The sequence below is a fragment of the Mchenga conophoros genome, linkage group LG20 (genome assembly GCF_057382185.1).
Source record: "Mchenga conophoros isolate Kocher_MC1m ecotype Shallow Benthic linkage group LG20, M_conophoros_male_GT1.1, whole genome shotgun sequence".
NCBI lineage: Eukaryota > Metazoa > Chordata > Actinopteri > Cichliformes > Cichlidae > Mchenga > Mchenga conophoros.
The window spans coordinates 29732035-29746792 of record NC_140545.1 but is presented as its reverse complement, the minus strand read 5'-3'; the positions used below and the strand labels follow the sequence as shown (position 1 = coordinate 29746792).

The window sequence follows — 14758 nt, the reverse complement described above, 5'->3', positions numbered from 1 at the left end:
GATTTATTTGACTGTTTTTAGCAACGTTTGGGTCAGAGTGGTATGTTCACCATATAGACTGTATATAAAGTCAAGCAGAGTTTTATTGTCAACCCAACAATATACAATCAAGTATACATTGGGACGAAATTTCTTCCTCCTGGATCAAAGGTGCAAATGGAAGAAATAATTTTGGGAGCCTCACCAACAAGTGACCATACTAGAAAGAGAGATAAAGCTATCAAGCTTGGCTAGTAAAACGCATCTATTAATTGTTCCAGTGCTATACACTGAATAGATGCCTGCTAAAGAAGTGAATTATAAGGTATTTTGGACATTTTGATGCTTCCAACTTCGTGGGAACAGTTTGGCTGTTCCACTATGACCAAGGCCACGTGCACAAAGCATGGTCCATAAAGATATGGTTGGATGAGTATGGTGTGGAAGAACTCGATTGGACCACCCACATCAAGAACCTTTGGGATAAGCTAGAATAGAAATTGCAATTTAGGCTCTCTAGTTCAATATCAGTGTCTGACCTCACAAATACTCTTTTAGAAAGACTGGGAAATTATCCACACTCCCCTCCTGCAGTCAACAGCAGGAGTTCTATGTTTTGTGGACTAGACAGTGGTCGGGGGCATAGGCCCTGGTAGTCTAAGCCTTGGTTGACAAATCTGGCTTAAGGAAAGTCCTCGGTCATTTAGAGCAGGTCTGGGGAACTCCAGACCTCAAGAGCCGGTGTCCTGCAGATTTTAGATATCACCCTGGGCCAGCACACCTGAATCAAATGATTAGTTCATTACCAGGGCTCCGGAGAACTGCAAGACATGTTGAGGAGGTGATTTAGCCATTTAAATGAGCTGTTGGATCAAGGACATATCTAAAACCTGCAGGACACCTCCTGAATCTCCGTTGTTCCACTGAAGGAAAAAGCACCCCAGACCATTATGGTTACATCTCAGGTGGGATCTGCTTGTCGTGGCAGTAACTTTGGAAACCATCAGGACCATCAAGGTTCAATTTTTTCTCATCAGAGAATAAAACTTTCTTCGATCAATGTCCTATGTTTGGTGTTCTCTTGCAAAGTCCAAACAGTCAGTTCTGTGGCGTTCAAGGAGATGAGGTTTTTGGGGGTTTTTTTTTGAAGCCCTTCTGTCTCAGATTATATCTGATTGTTGTGGGGCTGCAGTCAGCACCAGTAAGGGTCTTAATTTGGGTCGGGGATCGCCCAGATGGACAGCCAATTGGATCCTCCGGCTCCGTGCTGGTGAAATTGTCTTGGGTCTTCCACTTAACTTTTTGTTCCATAAACCTCAGGATCATTTAGGAAATTCCAAATGACTGCCTTGCTGCGTCCCACCTCAGCAGCAATGGCGCACTTATGCAGTTTAACAACCTGACCATGTTCAAAAAGGGAAAGGTTTTTTTTGCTTTTGCCATCAGACTGCCATGGCAGTGTGACTACCTGACAGAAAATGACAATGAATCCATATTTTTGCACAGATTGGCCTTTTAAAGGCATATGGTCTTAAACTTTTGATCAGCTGTCAAAACAGCCTGTTTCAGTTTAAGTGTTGTTTTCAATAAATTGCATGATCAAAAAATGTTTTGTCTCACTCCCATTTCTTCTTGTTGCATGTTGAAGCTCAACTTGGAACCTTGTTAACATCCAACCATGCAAAATATGATTTATTTATTTATTTTTTGCCATTTTTCAAGTGGTCTTGAAACTTGATGAATTCTCCTCCCTGCAGTGACGCCTCCGGCCTGCAGGGGGCAACGCCGCTCAGCTTTGTTGACATGCGTCACCAAACTGCGACGGATGGATGGACCATAAGAGCAAAGGCTTCTAAAATGTAGAATGAGTGCCTGAGCGGTGCAGACCGAATGAAAACAAAAAGGAAAAGGGGATTTCTGAGCGCCGGCGGACACGTCTCAATGGGTGAGTGATGGTAACAGCAACGAGCGGGCCTGCGCTCACAGTAGGAGGATTATTTTTTAATAAAACCTCTGGTTTGGGTGAGTAGAGTTACCATAATGTGTCTGGATTGTCTGCGATAGAGAAAAAACTGTCTGGGATCCTCTAGCTTCTTTTTAAACTGCGGAAAATTAAGAGTAATTGTGCTTTAAACACAAAGAGCAGCAAAAACAACGCGTTAACACCGTTTAAAAAAGAAAAAAAGAAAATTTAATTTACAACATCTGTTACTGCAGAACAGTTAGATCCTGCTTCTTTATACAAAAACATAAATGCTTAAAAAATAGAATCTAAAGGAGTAAACTGTCATTTTTATAATACCTCTGTTATTTATAAAAGTGAACCTATACTGCTTTTCTTTATTTTCTGCCATGCATAAATAAAGAACATACATAAATGCTCCTGTTAAACACGGCCAAAGTTTCAAGCAATGAGAGTAATCCGTATCAGCTAAGAGCTCAGACTGCTATAAACAGTTCGTTTAAAATAACTTTTTTTTTCTATTTTTGACTCTCTGTAATGTCAGGGAAAGGGTATCCTTAATAGCCCCCCCCCCCCCCCTTTTCAGTTCAAACCTTCTGTTTGTAGTGAGGGGCCAATCAGAATAAGGTTTCTGTAACGAGGGAGGAGCTAAAATTCCTTCTTTCCGACAGAGAGTCCAAGATAAAAGTCAGAATGGGAGATGCATACATGTTGACTATCATGTTGAAATGTACTATGAATCATCCAACTAACTTCAGGTTTAACTTGATATGATGGTGGTTCACGTCTTATGTCACCATGGTAACTTGTGCTGCTCTGGAGCAGGTTGTGTTTAAGATAAGAGATCAACAGTAATAAAATCACAGCCTGTTGACAAACCAGTTCTCCAGAAACCATTGCTGAAAGATCCCTCAGACCTTGCATTCATAACCCCCGGTTTGTTCGATCACAATGGGGGCTTTATTTACCTGTTCCCATGGCGAATCATGGTATCAGAGTGCAATTAATGGATTTCTTTCATTACTTCCTCATACAGCTTACCTCAGAGTGGATCGGAGAAGACTGAACCGATTCTAAATCTGAAAACTCAGAATTTAGATTTAAACTGTTGTTAAACCTGTTTTATAAAAACTGGAGTGAAAAACTGGTTGCCACATACTGGACTGCTTTTTGACAGCCACTTTACATATTTTATCATGCAGTAACACATTTTATCTATATAGAATAGAATAGAATAGAATTCAACTTTATTGTCATTGCACATGCACAGGTACAGGGCAACGAAATGCAGTTTGCATTCATCCAGAAGTGCTTTAGTGATATAGATATATTACAATATATATTAGCAATAATATAGATATGTGAGTATATTACAGAAATGGGTCTATTATGGTATGTTATAATGTACACGGTATGAAGTATGTTGTGAATATTCTATAACTATAAGTATGTACAGGCTGTAGTGAGTACAAGCTATGTGTACAGGCTATGAACAGGATATAAATATGAAAAACTATACAGAATATGAAATAAATAACTTTACAGAAATCTGAGATATACAGCTATACAGAAATGGGAACTATGCAAGTTGTAAACAGTTGTAGGATTAAAGATTATCGAATGTACAGAATGATTATTTACACAGAGCTATACAGTAGTGCAGTTAAGATAAGTGAGGGTGTAGATAGTTTCTACAGAGGCTATATAAAGTGCTAGTGGTTGTGAGTGGTGGTTCAGTCCATGTTATTATTGTGTTTGAGGGTACAGTTGTCCATTGTGGGGGTGTGTATGTTCAGTCCATGAGTTAACGTGGGTCAGATGTCAGGAGGCAGAGTTCAGGAGTCTGACAGCTGTGGGGAAGAAGCTGTTCCGGTACCTGGTGGTCTTAGTCCGGAGGCTCCTGTGGCGCCTCCCAGAGGGCAGGAGGGTGAAGAGTCCATGTGATGGGTGACTGGGGTCTCTGATGATTTTCCCAGCCCTTTTCAGACACCGCTATATTTAACAACTGGATTATCACGCTGTTTTTGTTGTTTGTTTGTGTCTTTTCACTGCATCAGCGTATGAATACATTTTCATTAGTGATCCATCTACCACCAAAAGATGGATGACTAATCACCGAATATTTGTCCCCTGTACTGCTCTGATGATTCTGCATTTCCTTCCCTGCAGTTGGATTGTAGTGCATTAGGAGCTGCGGCAGGGATGAGGATCCGGCTGCAGTGTCCCGGCCACGCTGCCAGCCTTCTCTCTGAGCTTAACCGTTGCCGCCAATCACGTCAGTACTGTGATGTGTTCCTGCAAGTTGGCAACCGGACATTCGCAGCCCACCGTGCAGTGCTGGCCTGCGCCGGGACGTACTTTCGCAACTTGTTCACCAGAACTCCCACCGCGTCCAGCGCCGCCTTCTCTTTGGAGTTTATCTCCCCAGCTAACTTTGAGAAAGTGCTGACATTTGTCTACACCGGGGAGATAGTGACTGATCTCATAGATGTCGGGGTCCTGTACGAGCTGGCCGAGCGGCTCGGGGTCAGTGAACTGGTGAAGGCTTGTCACGCTACCTTCCCTGACCTGCAGGCTTCTGTGTCTGCAAACTGCAATGTCAGCAGTCCCGGTGATGTCACCCTGGACTCCAGCATGGTGGCCACTCCACCCACAGTGGTTGCAGTTAGTGCAGCTTCTGTGCCGTCTGTGTGCTCCTCCGCCGCCTCCTGCTCCTCTCTGTCTTCATCGGCTGGCCCGTCTGCTGCCCCGACTCCTGCTGCTGCTCCCTCCCCTCTTTTCCAAATCAGGATGGGCAGGTCAGGCCGCGAAGTTCAAGCCGGGCCTCTGTCTCTGGACCTAAAGGCAGAAGATGTCCAGTCACATATCGGCTACGGGCAGATGGGAGCAGATCATCAGTTACCAGGAGGACCGCCTTTAACCACCAGCAGCAGCAGCCTTTCCCTTCAGGCTGACGGCTTGCAGCCTGTGGGACCTGTGCTCCAGCTGAAGACCGAACACGGGCTGAACGATGGGGAGGCGGGAGGCTGCTGTGAGGACGGTGACACAGATGGTCAAATGGTTTCTGAGAGCGCGGGCGACTCTTTGTCCCGGAGCAGCAACCCTGTTACGTCTGAGTCTTGCTCCCTCCCTGACTCTTCAGCTCAGCTTGGCGCTGAAGCCTGCGCCCCGACATCATCCTCAGGAGAGTCTCCAGGCAGCCTTCAGGTGGCAGCGGTGGAAGGTGGCGTCGTCGACGTGCAGCAGGACAGCAGGCTGATGTTTGGGGAAGTGGAGGAAGGAGACACTGAGGAGGAGAGGGAGGCTCTGCAAGGTAATGGAGCAGTGGAGGGAACAGAGGAAGAGCAGTGGAGACAGTTGGCAGGAGAGATCATCGAGCTGAGCGATGATGAGAACTTCATGGAGGAGGGAGAGGAGGAGGACGAGGATGAAGATGACCTTGTGTGTGTGGAGAATGGAGATGGAGGGAATGCGAGTAGCCAGGTAATGTTTCTGTTTGTGAGCAGTAGAGTAGTTCATGTAAAAAGTCATTCTGTATAAAATCAAATCAGCTGAAGTTCTGTAATGTTTGTATTTCTAATGAAGCGACCAAGATTTGACATCGTGCTCTGAACGTTTTCTGAGCTACAGACCTTCAGAGGACACAGGGATGGGTCGTATTTTTTTTCCACATAGGAAATAATGGTCTTTGCTCCTCCAGGTGACAGGAAGCACGGTGACATGTAAAGCTTGCACAGTGGCACTCCCAGCAGATCCAGCTGCCATCAGAAGACACGGTGAGACGCACCTGACGGAGCTGGGGCTCTGCAGGGTGTGCGGAGCCTCTTTTCCAGACCGTGCTGCGGGCATCGCCCACTCCTTCACCCATGTGGGAGTGCAGCTCTTCACCTGTGACATGTGCCACTTGCAGTTCTGCAGTCAAAAGAAACTGCTGCGGCACCACCGCCAGACAGCATCCAGTTACACCATCCCACAGGGGGCGCTGACCAACAGCAGCCACAGCCAAGAGCTGCAGTGTGCTGTATGCACCAAATCCCTCAGCAAGGACTTCCAGGTTAGTGGATATTTATGGAGTGTTTTTGACATAAGTCAGACACTTTAAACGATTGCTTGATACATAAATGGCTCCATATGTAAACAGACACTATTTAGTTATGATAAATGCGGACTTGATTTTTACATTAATCGTTAAGAAATTACAGCCATTTCTATCTCCATGAACTGAAATGAAGTCGGGCAGTTCATTAAAAAGCGGTTCTTTTGTTTTATTCACAAATTATTAAGATAAAAAGCCCCAAATGTTGCGTTGGCCTTTGTAGGCTCTTTCTGTGAGCCACAACATGCTGTCGAGCTCTCGTTCATTAAACTGTGTCATGAATGAGCTCACTGTGGTTCACTTTAAGGTTAACTGAAGCGTTTACTTTGTAAATAACGCAAGGACCAGGTGTGTCTAAGAAGCACAAAAGTGAGACTTGAGTTCACAGTGAAACCCACAGGAAGTCTGATGTTTGTATGAACAATGCCTGACAACCGGTTTGGTGGCAAACATGAGCAGGAAATAAGAATGAGGAGTCCCCCTGCTACACACCTGCTTCCTCAGTGAGGCTCCTCAACTTTTAGTTTTGTGTTTCTCTCCTCCTCAGACTCTCAAAGACCACCTGCTGAGCCACGTGTGCCCCCAGAGCCTGAGCTGTGGCGTGTGTCACCTCCCCCAGCTGTCCCTGTGCTCCCTACTGTGGCACGCCCTCGCCCACCTCTCCCTGCCCGTCTTCACCTGCCCGCACTGCGCCCGCTGCTTTGTAGAGCGCGCCCTGCTGGACAGACACATGGCTGTGCACGCTGAGGAGGCGGCAGCTAAGGAGAGAGAGCAGTCGGCGCTGAGGGCTTACGGAGTCAAAGCAGATGGAGGTGGCAGTGGAGGAGGAGCGGAGGAGCTGCATTGCTTCCTGTGCCCGCAGACGTTTCGCTCGTCCTCTGCGTTTCAGTACCACCTCAGTCTGCACACCAGCGACTCCACGGGGAGCGGAGGAACCGCTGGCGGCCAGGGGTGGTTAGGGAAACGTAAAGCGGATCAGTCTCTGGAGTGCCCGCCGTCTTCCTGCTCCTCCTCCTCGTCACGGGACGTCAGCGGGCTCGTTAAAATGAGCAACTTCGGTTTGGGTTTGGGAATGGGCATCAGCGTGTCAGACAAGTTTTTTCAAGGGCCGATGCACGGCGTGTCCTCTGGAGTCCTGACGAACGGAAGCTCCAGTCAGGACAGCGGTGTCGGACCTGCAGGGGTGCGTGGGAAGTGGTACCGGTGTCGCTACTGTGGTAAACGTTTCGCTCACTCGGGGGAGTTCACCTACCACCTCCGTATCCACACCGGGGAGAAACCCTACCAGTGTAAAGTGTGTCTGCGCTTCTTCAGGGGGCGCTCCACCATGATCTGCCACCTGAAGACGCACGCCGGCGCCTTGATGTACCGCTGCACCGTCTGCGGCCTTTACTTCTCCACGCTGAAGCTGGTGTCGTCACACATGGAGCTCCACAAGGACCACTTACCGCCGGACTTCAACATCGAGCAGACCTTCATGTACAATGATCACTCTAAAGAACCGCTGCCCACTGTGGACACCTGATCAGCTCCTCGTTTCCTCCCTGATGCCTCCTCTGTGTCTGGTTGTCGTGGACCACAAGCTGCTGATAGTAGACTAGAGCTTTAGCTAACTGATGCACCAACATCAGTTAGCACCTATCAACAGATAGGACATTTACTGATGACTCATGCACATCTGTCTTGTTACATCAATTTAATGCCGGCTAACTGTTTAAAAAAAAGTCAGAAGCGCTAGAAGTTTCCATTCTTGTTTTTATTTGGAGGATTTTTTTCATTTCCTGGCACAAGATGCTTTGGCTGAAATATTATTATAAACACTGTTATTAGCCCAGTGCAGTGATTTTTCTAATGTTTTTAGTTAATCATGTAGTCTCTAAATTATTGTAAAAGATCTCAGTATTGCTTATTTTGTCCAGCTAACTTTCTCAAACACACAAATGGAACCAGAACTACATAAGAACAAAACCTAAAAACTCTAAAACTAGCCATTACTATGGATTAAAGATGGACGATTCTCCTACTAAAGACCATTTGCACTGGTCAGATTCTTGACTGAGTCTGTTTAAAAAAAAAAAAAAAAAAAAAAAAGTAGCATCATCAAAATGATTGTCTTAATATGTGATTGTAATTACAGTGTAATTACACTGCAATTACCTCAATGTAGAAAAGTAGACAAACACGAAATATTTTCATAAATGTATTATTTTCTTTCCACAGTGTTTTAAAGCATTGATTCCCAAACAGAGAGCGGTACGAGTCACACTGAGGGGCACGTAGCAGGTTTTTGAGGGGCTCTGGGGTTTCACGTAATAATGACATCGCGATTTGAGCGGTGTCTTCTTTGTGTAAGTCCAAATTTTACTTAAATGAATTTAGAAAAAAAATTAGAAATTACAAATCGATAATAGAAAAGCTGTCTGCACTAACACAACAACAACTAGTTAATTCAAAACAGTTCACTTAAAATGTATTTATGTAGCAGTAAGTGCCTTTTATTGTAAGGTAAAGCCTTTTAAAATCTTAGTTAAAATAGCTGAACATAGTGCATGAAAAGGCTAAAATATGGTTGTATTACATTAATAAATTATCAGTATATACGACTACGATTATTTGAGCTAAAATGATGACAATAGTTTTAATAAAAATGCTACGGGTAAATGTAAAAAGTGCAAAACTGGCCTCAAAAACTGTCAACTCTTGCTGGAAGTGCACACTAACTGACTGATAACTGTATAAAATGAATTTTTAACACTATTTAAACTTGACTAAAACAAAATGAACAGTTTTTGGAGTATTATGGGTGTGTGTGTAAGTTAGCACCCAGTACAGGAGTCCAGTCAGCACATAAATGAGTCTCCCCAACAACTTTAACAGAGAAGGATGCTACTTTGGGAGTAAAACAGCTGGAAGAATCATCTCCCTAGACTTTTAATTAACAAAGTCTTCCCAGCTACCTCACCCCCACTGGCCAACTCCATCCCCCCTTTCTCATTTCTTAGTTTCTACATCCTTGCATCCTCTCCTTCCGTCTGGTCCCTTCCACCAGAGATCCAAGGCAACAAGGATAAAGTCAGCTGCAGTATCTATTGGTTGTGTTCGTGATGTGTGTTGTAAATGGCGACTGATTCCCTAAAATCCAATACATGTGAAGAATTTTTTTTGAGTTTTAGTAAATATGTAAAAAAAAAAAAAAAAGTGGGGACACTTTTAATCATTCACAATATAAGTATGAGAAGATATACCCTTTTTGAGCCGCAAAGGGCAGAAATTCCATCCCTCAGTGGCTTGGTCCAGGTTGCAGGTGCAGCACTCTAAGCAGATATACTCAGATTTCCCTGTTCTCAGCCGTCTCCTCCAGCTCATCCTGGGAGACACTGACGTGGAGGAGTCGTCCCTCCCTAATGACCAAGCTCCTCACCCAGACACCTGTTAGAAGCAGCCTATTTCAGTCATTAGCCAGAGCTTCTGGCCATAGATGTGGTTAGTAATGTAAAACTGTATGGTTGAAACCATCCCTGTGCAAACTGGAGGTTCATTGCTTGAAGCGAGTCATCGCAGTGATGCTCCTATGCTGACAGGCACATTTCTGCAGGAGGATGCAACCCTGCTGCTTACAGCTGGTTTTTGAGGAGATCTTCCCCCCCCCCCTTAAAAAGGCCTCCGAGAACTCTAGCATCAACCTCTCTTTTTTTTCTCTTTTCTTTTTTTGATATAGGCCAGAAAATAAATTTTTAAAGCTGGGAATCACTGTTTTAAAACACAAAATTAGTATTTTTATAGAATAGAAGTAAAGAAATAGATTATTTTTCACTTACATCTGATTATTTCTGTATCTGTTGATCGACTGAGCGTTTACCTGGATTTTTATAATGCGGTCGCCATATTTTTTTCTGTTAGATGCCGTTCAAACTGCAGGTTTGGTGTGTTTGAACTAAGATAAGAAGAAGCCACTTGGTGGCAGTGTATCCTGATGTTAGCAGGTGAAAGAAGGCAGCTGTATTATGCAGCAGATTTTATCTACTGTAATATCAGGATAGGTTTTTGATGTCAGTGATTGTAATTACAGAGTAATTACACTGATTGCATATTGAAGTAGCATGCCGTTTGTAGCATACTAATTCTATTTGCAGTCACGGTTTTAAAACCCTACAATTTTATTTAGTCTGTTCTTATGGTGCATGTTTCACTCAGATAAAACAAATCCACAGTAGAGAATATTTTTGTCTTTGAAACATAATGGTGTGCGTTTGAACTTACACAGACTAATTCCATTTTAAACACAAGCTATACTGACTTGTTTAGAGCGTGTGACGTATGTTGTGCTGTAGAAATGTGACATTGAAGTGCCCATTTACACATTTCTGTGCGATTTTTGTGTCTTACCTCATATTTATGACAGCAACTATTTATTATTTTTATGCCTTTCGTTGTCTATTTCTAAAGCTAAATATGTTTATGTTTTTTTTATATTGTTTTTGCAATAAATGCCTCTAGGAAGACTGTTATCACCTCTGAATTATTGTTATTTTTTTATCTGTTGGATGAGCTGCTCCATCATCAGAAATTCAGTGATGAATCTGCAGAAATCTGCTTCCCCTGTTTCCAGCAGCTCAGACCTTTGCCCTTGCAAAGCCTGGTCTCTTCCTGTTATTGTGCCGTTTGTAGACACACAGACCCCGCTTCTTTTTTCCCCCCCTGCCTTCTTATTGTTTAACCTGTTGAACATGAAACATTCCAGAAACGGAAGTAAATGTAATAAAGATGAGCAGAAAGGACAAGCCATCTGCAAGAAAGGCAAATTTCCTTGTTAAAATAAACAAGTTTCCAAATGAGTGGCTGTGCTTTGTCATCATCAAATCATCTTACAAAAGCCAACTCAGCTTTTCCAGCTTGGATCGAAACCACCAGCGTTTAAGGGAGTTTTATTGTTTTTTTGTTTTGTTTTGTTTTTTTACAGGTATGACTACATCAGCATCCAGATAAATAAGCATTTAGTAACATTAAGCTTTGATTTTATGCAATTAAACAGTTACATTTTCACATTTGCATTTGTGTATACTGATATGAGGATTTCTCCTGTGGGGCACTGCAGCACATTTTGTTGACACGAATTCCTGGAACATTCACTGTGCCATGAGTTCCAGTGTGAGTTGAGCAGCTTTGCAGGAAGACATCAAACATTTCCTGCCCTCCTGTGTGTGAAACTGATCAGGTACATGCTTAACAAAACAGGAAGTGGACTATGAGAGGAAGGTATGAGCCCGATCGATGCCTGTGATACTTGGAAGCAACAGGGCTGAATTTAGTTTGGTCAAATATACCGCGACTGGAGCTTACTTGATCCTTAGCTCAGCTTCATCTTATGATCCAACATCAGAATGGCTGGTGCTGGCGTTACTCCGCTTTCCCAGGTCTGTACCGCCCTCATTTGCAGTTTTGGCGTTGGCTCTGGGTCCCACCTGTTCTGCAGTCCCCTCTCTGGGAATGTAGTTCAACATGGTGTTGATCAGGTTGTTCCGAAAGCTCTTGCTGAGGAAGTTGTAGAGGAAGGGGTTGGCAACACAGTGCAAAAGCGAAATGGTCTGCACCACGCTGAAAGAAAAGTAGAGCACTTCCACCGTGTTGCAGCTGAATACATAGGGCTCAAGGTCGTCTATCATCATCAAGAACATGACCAAGTGGTAGGGGAGCCAGCACATTACAAACACAAGGGAGTATACGTGCACCAGCCAAACATCCCGTCGGTTCTGCACATCCGTCGCCCTGTTGGCTGTACGAGCAATCAGCACATTGCAGGTAATGATGACAGCAGCGGGGACCAGGAACTGGAAAACCAGGCACAAGAAAGACACAGTGACGAACCATTCGGTGTAGTTGTATTCAGGCAGCATGTAACAACCTGGCTCTTCCCACTCCAGAAGATTCACATGGACGTTCTCTAACAGAGCCAGAAACAAGGAGAGCCCCCAGAGGCCCCCACAGACCACCCACCGCTTCCGGCCTCCCGCAGGGAAGAAGCTTGACGATGACGGTCTTGACAGTGAGAAATAGCGTTCGAGGGTCATGAAGGCCAGGAAGAAGGAGCTGCTGTAGAAGTTGATCACGTAGATGAGGTGGGTGACCTTGCAGAGGAAGCGACCCCACAGCCAGACCTGGTCCATGGTCACCTCCATCATGAAGAAAGGAAGGATCACAATCACCATCAGGTCCGACAGGCTCACGTTGATGATGCAGAAGAGGACCGCATTGGAGGAATGCCTTCGGCGCCAGTTGACCCAGACGACCAGCGTGTTCTCCATCAGGCCCACCATGAAGATGAAAAGGTACATCAGGAAGAGGGCGATGCGCCGGGAGTTCGTGTTGAGCTGGAGGGTGCATTCGGAGACGAACCATGGCGTGCCGTTCAAGTAGTCAAGCGAGTGGTTGAAAATGGTCATGTTCTGGAGTGAAAAAGCAAAGGAAAGCGTTTCATATCCTGACAGGGTTTAAATTTATTTTGAGGTTAATCTGATTATGTTTTAAGACGTTGCATAAGAGGGGCACAGGAGGAGGAGGGGGTGGTTTACTCAAAATGTTTTTGAGAGGTGAATACAAAAAGCCCAGCAGGTTATTAGAAAACTATTTCACAACCTACAGTGTTCAGTTCAGAGCAGGAGTGCCTCGCGTTGAGGTGAATGCAAGCATGGATATGTTTAGAATTCAGATTTATAGCATGTTTTTCATTCACAACGCTCCACATATATAACTCTGCACATCTAAAACACAGACGGTTTCCATTCCAAGCATTCTTCTTTCTCACTAAGCTGAAACGAAGTCAAAAACTCAGAAACACTCATGCTATGTACAATAAAAACCATGAAATAGATCTTTCTGCAAGAAGTGTTGCACAAGTTTTGACACCTTTAGATTTTATCCTCACCTCCATGCATCTTGGAGGAAGGTGAATTTGCCCACAGTGCCTTTACTTTACTATTCTCATCCAAATCAGCCTCCCACATTTCCCCAAATTGCAACCTGAAACTACTGACAAGCTTGCCTTTACACCAACAGAAAATGCCCAATTAATAGCTTATTTTTCCTGGAGATGATTTCAACAGATTCAACTTTGCACGTCTATAACAGTGAAAAAGAAAAAAAAGTGCTTTTCATTTCACACATTCTTCTATCTAAAAAAAATCCAAAGAGGTCAAAACTCCAGAAACTTGCATAAATAAATCAACACAATCTGAAACACGCTGGTAAAGCATTACACAACAGAGTGTTGCTGGATCTCTGACCTCTTCAGACTTGCAAGTGTCAGATTTTGAAGCCTCCAATCTCTTCAAAATCACCTACACCTAAATGCAACCTAACAACTGACGATCTCTATCTATATTTCTGTGTAAAAATATATTTCTATGTAAAAACAATAACATGATTTTCCACACCTGACAACAGATAGATGTATAAAGTGTTTCCCTTTAAGATCTAGACTAAAGGTAAAGTGGGGTTTAACAACCTTGAAAATGACTGAGTTTTCTCGTACCTCAGTGGCGGTGGCAGCGTACACAGGAGCTGAATGGGGAAGGTCGCTCCTGAGACCTTATCGTCTAGTGGAGAATCTTCTGTGTGAAGTCTGCAGATGGGAGATGTGCCTTTTCAGCTCTGCTGCTCAGGACTATGTGGGCAATCGAACAGGAGTTTCTACCCTCCCATTTCCCATAAACAAACACACACACACATACAGCTATGGCATCCTCAGTGAGCACTGAGTAGGACAACTGAAGTACAGAGACAGCCACAAAGCTAGTGATACAATAATTTAAATAAAGAAATAATGTATTGCGCATGAATAGAGAAGTTATATAAGGAGGATTTCCAAAAGTAATTATTGCTAGAAATGTGCAATAATGAAACTCAAGTTTCTCAGTGACCCAAGTTCCCTTTGTAAAGTTCACGCCCTCGACAAATCACAGCTGTCTTCCATTCAAGTAAACCCATATAAGTATATAAAAATGAGAATTCAATGTACAGTTTTAATCTAAAAAAATTCAAATTTGCTGTTGAAAGCTGATTGTTATTAAATTACATTAAAAAAAACAGATTAAGCTGTGAATAATGCAAAGGTTCTACTAGTAGAATAAAAGTGGGTTCTATTAAACCCCTTTTAATTAAAGTTGGATGTCTGCACCTGAATCACATCGTGTCTGTCTGATTTGAGATCCACTGTGGTGGTGTACAGGGGCGAAATTGCAAAACATAATGCATCATTGTTCAAATATTATGGGCTTACCACTGGTAGTTTAAAGGCTGTTCTGTAAGAGAGAATAACTGTAATTCTCCCCCTGAAGGGAGAACGTAATCGGTTCTGGTTGCTTGTCTGTCTGTCCAGCATCCATAGTTTCTTTTTAGATATGTTTTTATGTTGTGTGATAGTAGATTGGATTAAAGTCGCACCAAATGTGAAAAAAATCAATTAAAACATTTTATTACCCACAAATTTTTATGAAAAACTTACTTTACTTCACAACAATATACTAGGCCTCCGGGGATATGAGTACCCAGGTTGGCTAAGTATTTAACCTCGACCTTTATTGTTAGTACCCAAGGTCAAAGTTGACAGTGGAAAAAAAATGTCAAAAAGAACCATATGAAGATGCACGTAGAGAGCTGCACAACACGCTTTTTTATTTTTTCAATGAGACACAATGAAAATGAAATGATGCCATAAAGTTTTT

At 43.5% G+C, this 14758-nt stretch overlaps 2 protein-coding genes across 3 annotated transcripts; one reads left to right on the top strand and one right to left on the bottom strand.

Annotated features, from left to right (window-relative positions):
• The first annotated feature begins 717 nt into the window (after window positions 1–717).
• zbtb39 (zinc finger and BTB domain containing 39) lies at window positions 718–9236 on the top strand. Of its 2 annotated transcripts, none has more exons than XM_085259208.1 (5): window positions 718–944; window positions 1737–1924; window positions 4112–5425; window positions 5643–5996; window positions 6586–9236. In XM_085259208.1, the coding sequence occupies exons 3-5, from the start codon at window positions 4145–4147 to the stop codon at window positions 7561–7563; spliced, it is 2613 nt and encodes an 870-aa protein (XP_085115334.1). In that variant the 5' UTR covers window positions 718–944; window positions 1737–1924; window positions 4112–4144; the 3' UTR covers window positions 7564–9236. The 2 variants fall into 2 exon arrangements, with proteins under 2 accessions (XP_085115334.1, XP_085115333.1); XM_085259207.1 differs by having other exon boundaries at window positions 718–996.
• A 1686-nt stretch (window positions 9237–10922) lies between these two features.
• On the bottom strand, window positions 10923–13726 carry ackr5 (atypical chemokine receptor 5). The gene is made up of 2 exons (XM_085259209.1): window positions 13567–13726; window positions 10923–12481 (listed from the first exon to the last, which is right to left on the bottom strand). The coding sequence occupies exon 2, from the start codon at window positions 12476–12478 to the stop codon at window positions 11402–11404; it is 1077 nt and encodes a 358-aa protein (XP_085115335.1). The 5' UTR covers window positions 12479–12481; window positions 13567–13726; the 3' UTR covers window positions 10923–11401.
• Between the last annotated feature and the right edge of the window lie 1032 nt (window positions 13727–14758).

Excerpts from the sequence above, each read along its gene's own strand:
- ackr5 (XM_085259209.1), bottom strand. The coding sequence starts at position 12,478 with ATGACCATTTTCAACCACTCGCTTGACTACTTGAACGGCACGCCATGG.
- zbtb39 (XM_085259208.1), top strand. The coding sequence starts at position 4,145 with ATGAGGATCCGGCTGCAGTGTCCCGGCCACGCTGCCAGCCTTCTCTCT. Across the intron at positions 5,426-5,642 it reads GAGGGAATGCGAGTAGCCAG|GTGACAGGAAGCACGGTGAC; the intron begins GTAATGTTTCTG and ends TTGCTCCTCCAG. Across the intron at positions 5,997-6,585 it reads CCCTCAGCAAGGACTTCCAG|ACTCTCAAAGACCACCTGCT; the intron begins GTTAGTGGATAT and ends TCTCCTCCTCAG.